At 49.8% G+C, this 1401-nt stretch overlaps 1 protein-coding gene across 1 annotated transcript in view; it reads left to right on the plus strand.

Annotated features, from left to right (window-relative positions):
• Window positions 1-334: 334 nt before the first annotated feature.
• Window positions 335-1401, plus strand: part of LOC108229622 (DENN domain-containing protein 4B) — a gene marked incomplete at both ends in the record, with an annotated part of 6662 nt that continues 5595 nt past the window's right edge. The window contains 3 exon segments of the mRNA XM_017405290.2: window positions 335-404; window positions 742-911; window positions 1036-1277. Coding sequence (XP_017260779.2) covers window positions 335-404; window positions 742-911; window positions 1036-1277 — 482 coding nt within the window.

Raw genomic sequence — 1401 nt, forward strand, 5'->3', positions numbered from 1 at the left:
CAGGTTCTGTTTCACCTTGTGTGGACGCAGCTCCTTCTGACCAATCAGATCTGTTAGAAACTGTCAGAATAAACGGACCTGTGTTCTAGACTCGGAGAACCTCCTCCGTCTCCGTTCTGCTCCGACTGAAATCGTTCTATTGGTCTTTCACCGAGAACATTTTGATGAGGAACATCTGAGCGCTGAAGACTCTGAAGTTACGATTGGTTCTGATTGGTCCATTTGATCCAAACCTTCTAATGATCTTTAAATCAGACAACACTTTGTGTGTACTTGTTGCTGATGCTGCGCAGGATGACTAATGCTGTGTGTGTCTGTGTGTGTGTTGCTGTAGTGGGGTCCAGCTCTGTACGTCTGCTATAAGAGAGCCGTGGCCAAAGCCAACGCCCTGCTGTTTGAAGCTGGTGAGTATTTTTGTCTCTGCTGCCCACATCAGCAGTTTTCAGATTAATGAAACAGTTCTGTGTGACGTGATGATCAGGAGTTCTTTGTTTCAGAACATTGTGGTTGTTATAATTCCTGATCTCAGTGGTCCAGAGAGGAAAAACAGGGTTAATTTTTAGCTAAAAAGGCTGGATTGGTACTGAGAGAAAAATCAACCAGAGTCCAAAGAAAAGCTCTGATAGACCTTCAGAAAGTGGAGAACTGTTGATCCAGAACACTTTAACAGATTCCAGGAAAGTTCTGGATCTTTCTGAGGAAACTATAAAGACCTGAGGTTCCAGCTGCGTGTTGCTGCAGGTCTGATCAGCCGGTACCCCGAGGAGGACCTGGACTCGTTCCCCTTGCCCGAGTCGGTGCCGGTGTTCTGTCTGCCGATGGGCGTCAGCGTTGAGAGCTGGCCCCTCAACACCAAGTACCAGCTACCCATCTTCTCCACCTTCGTCCTGACGTCCGCCTCCGGGGACAAGGTGGGCGGGGCCAACATCTGTCTCTAATTGTTAAATCATGATGTCATCAAGAATCAGAACAGGTGGTTTTCTGAGGACTGTTTACGGTCAGGAAGAGAAAATAAGTATTGCTTCCTTGCTGCAGGTTTACGGCGCTGCCATCCAGTTCTACGAGTCATTCTCCAAGGATCTTCTGTCGGAGCGGCAGAGCGTTCAGCTCGGCCTGCTCAGCGTGGTGGACCGGCGGCCAATCAGCAGCCGCAGCCTCCACGTCAAGAAGAGCATCTGCGTCCTGTCCCACTGGCCCTTCTTCACCGTCTTCCAGAAGTTCCTTACCTTCGTCTACAGATACTCCATCTCCGGGCCCCATGTCCTGCCGCTCGAAAAGTCTGTGTTTTGATTGGTTCAGAGTGAACGCTGAGTCAGCGTTAGGGTTAGGGCAGTCATTCAGCAGTCATTCGGCAGTCATTCGGCAGTCATTCGGCAGTCATTCGGCAGTCATTCGGCAGTC

The sequence above is a fragment of the Kryptolebias marmoratus genome, unplaced genomic scaffold (assembly GCF_001649575.2).
Source record: "Kryptolebias marmoratus isolate JLee-2015 unplaced genomic scaffold, ASM164957v2 Scaffold224, whole genome shotgun sequence".
Lineage (NCBI taxonomy): Eukaryota > Metazoa > Chordata > Actinopteri > Cyprinodontiformes > Rivulidae > Kryptolebias > Kryptolebias marmoratus.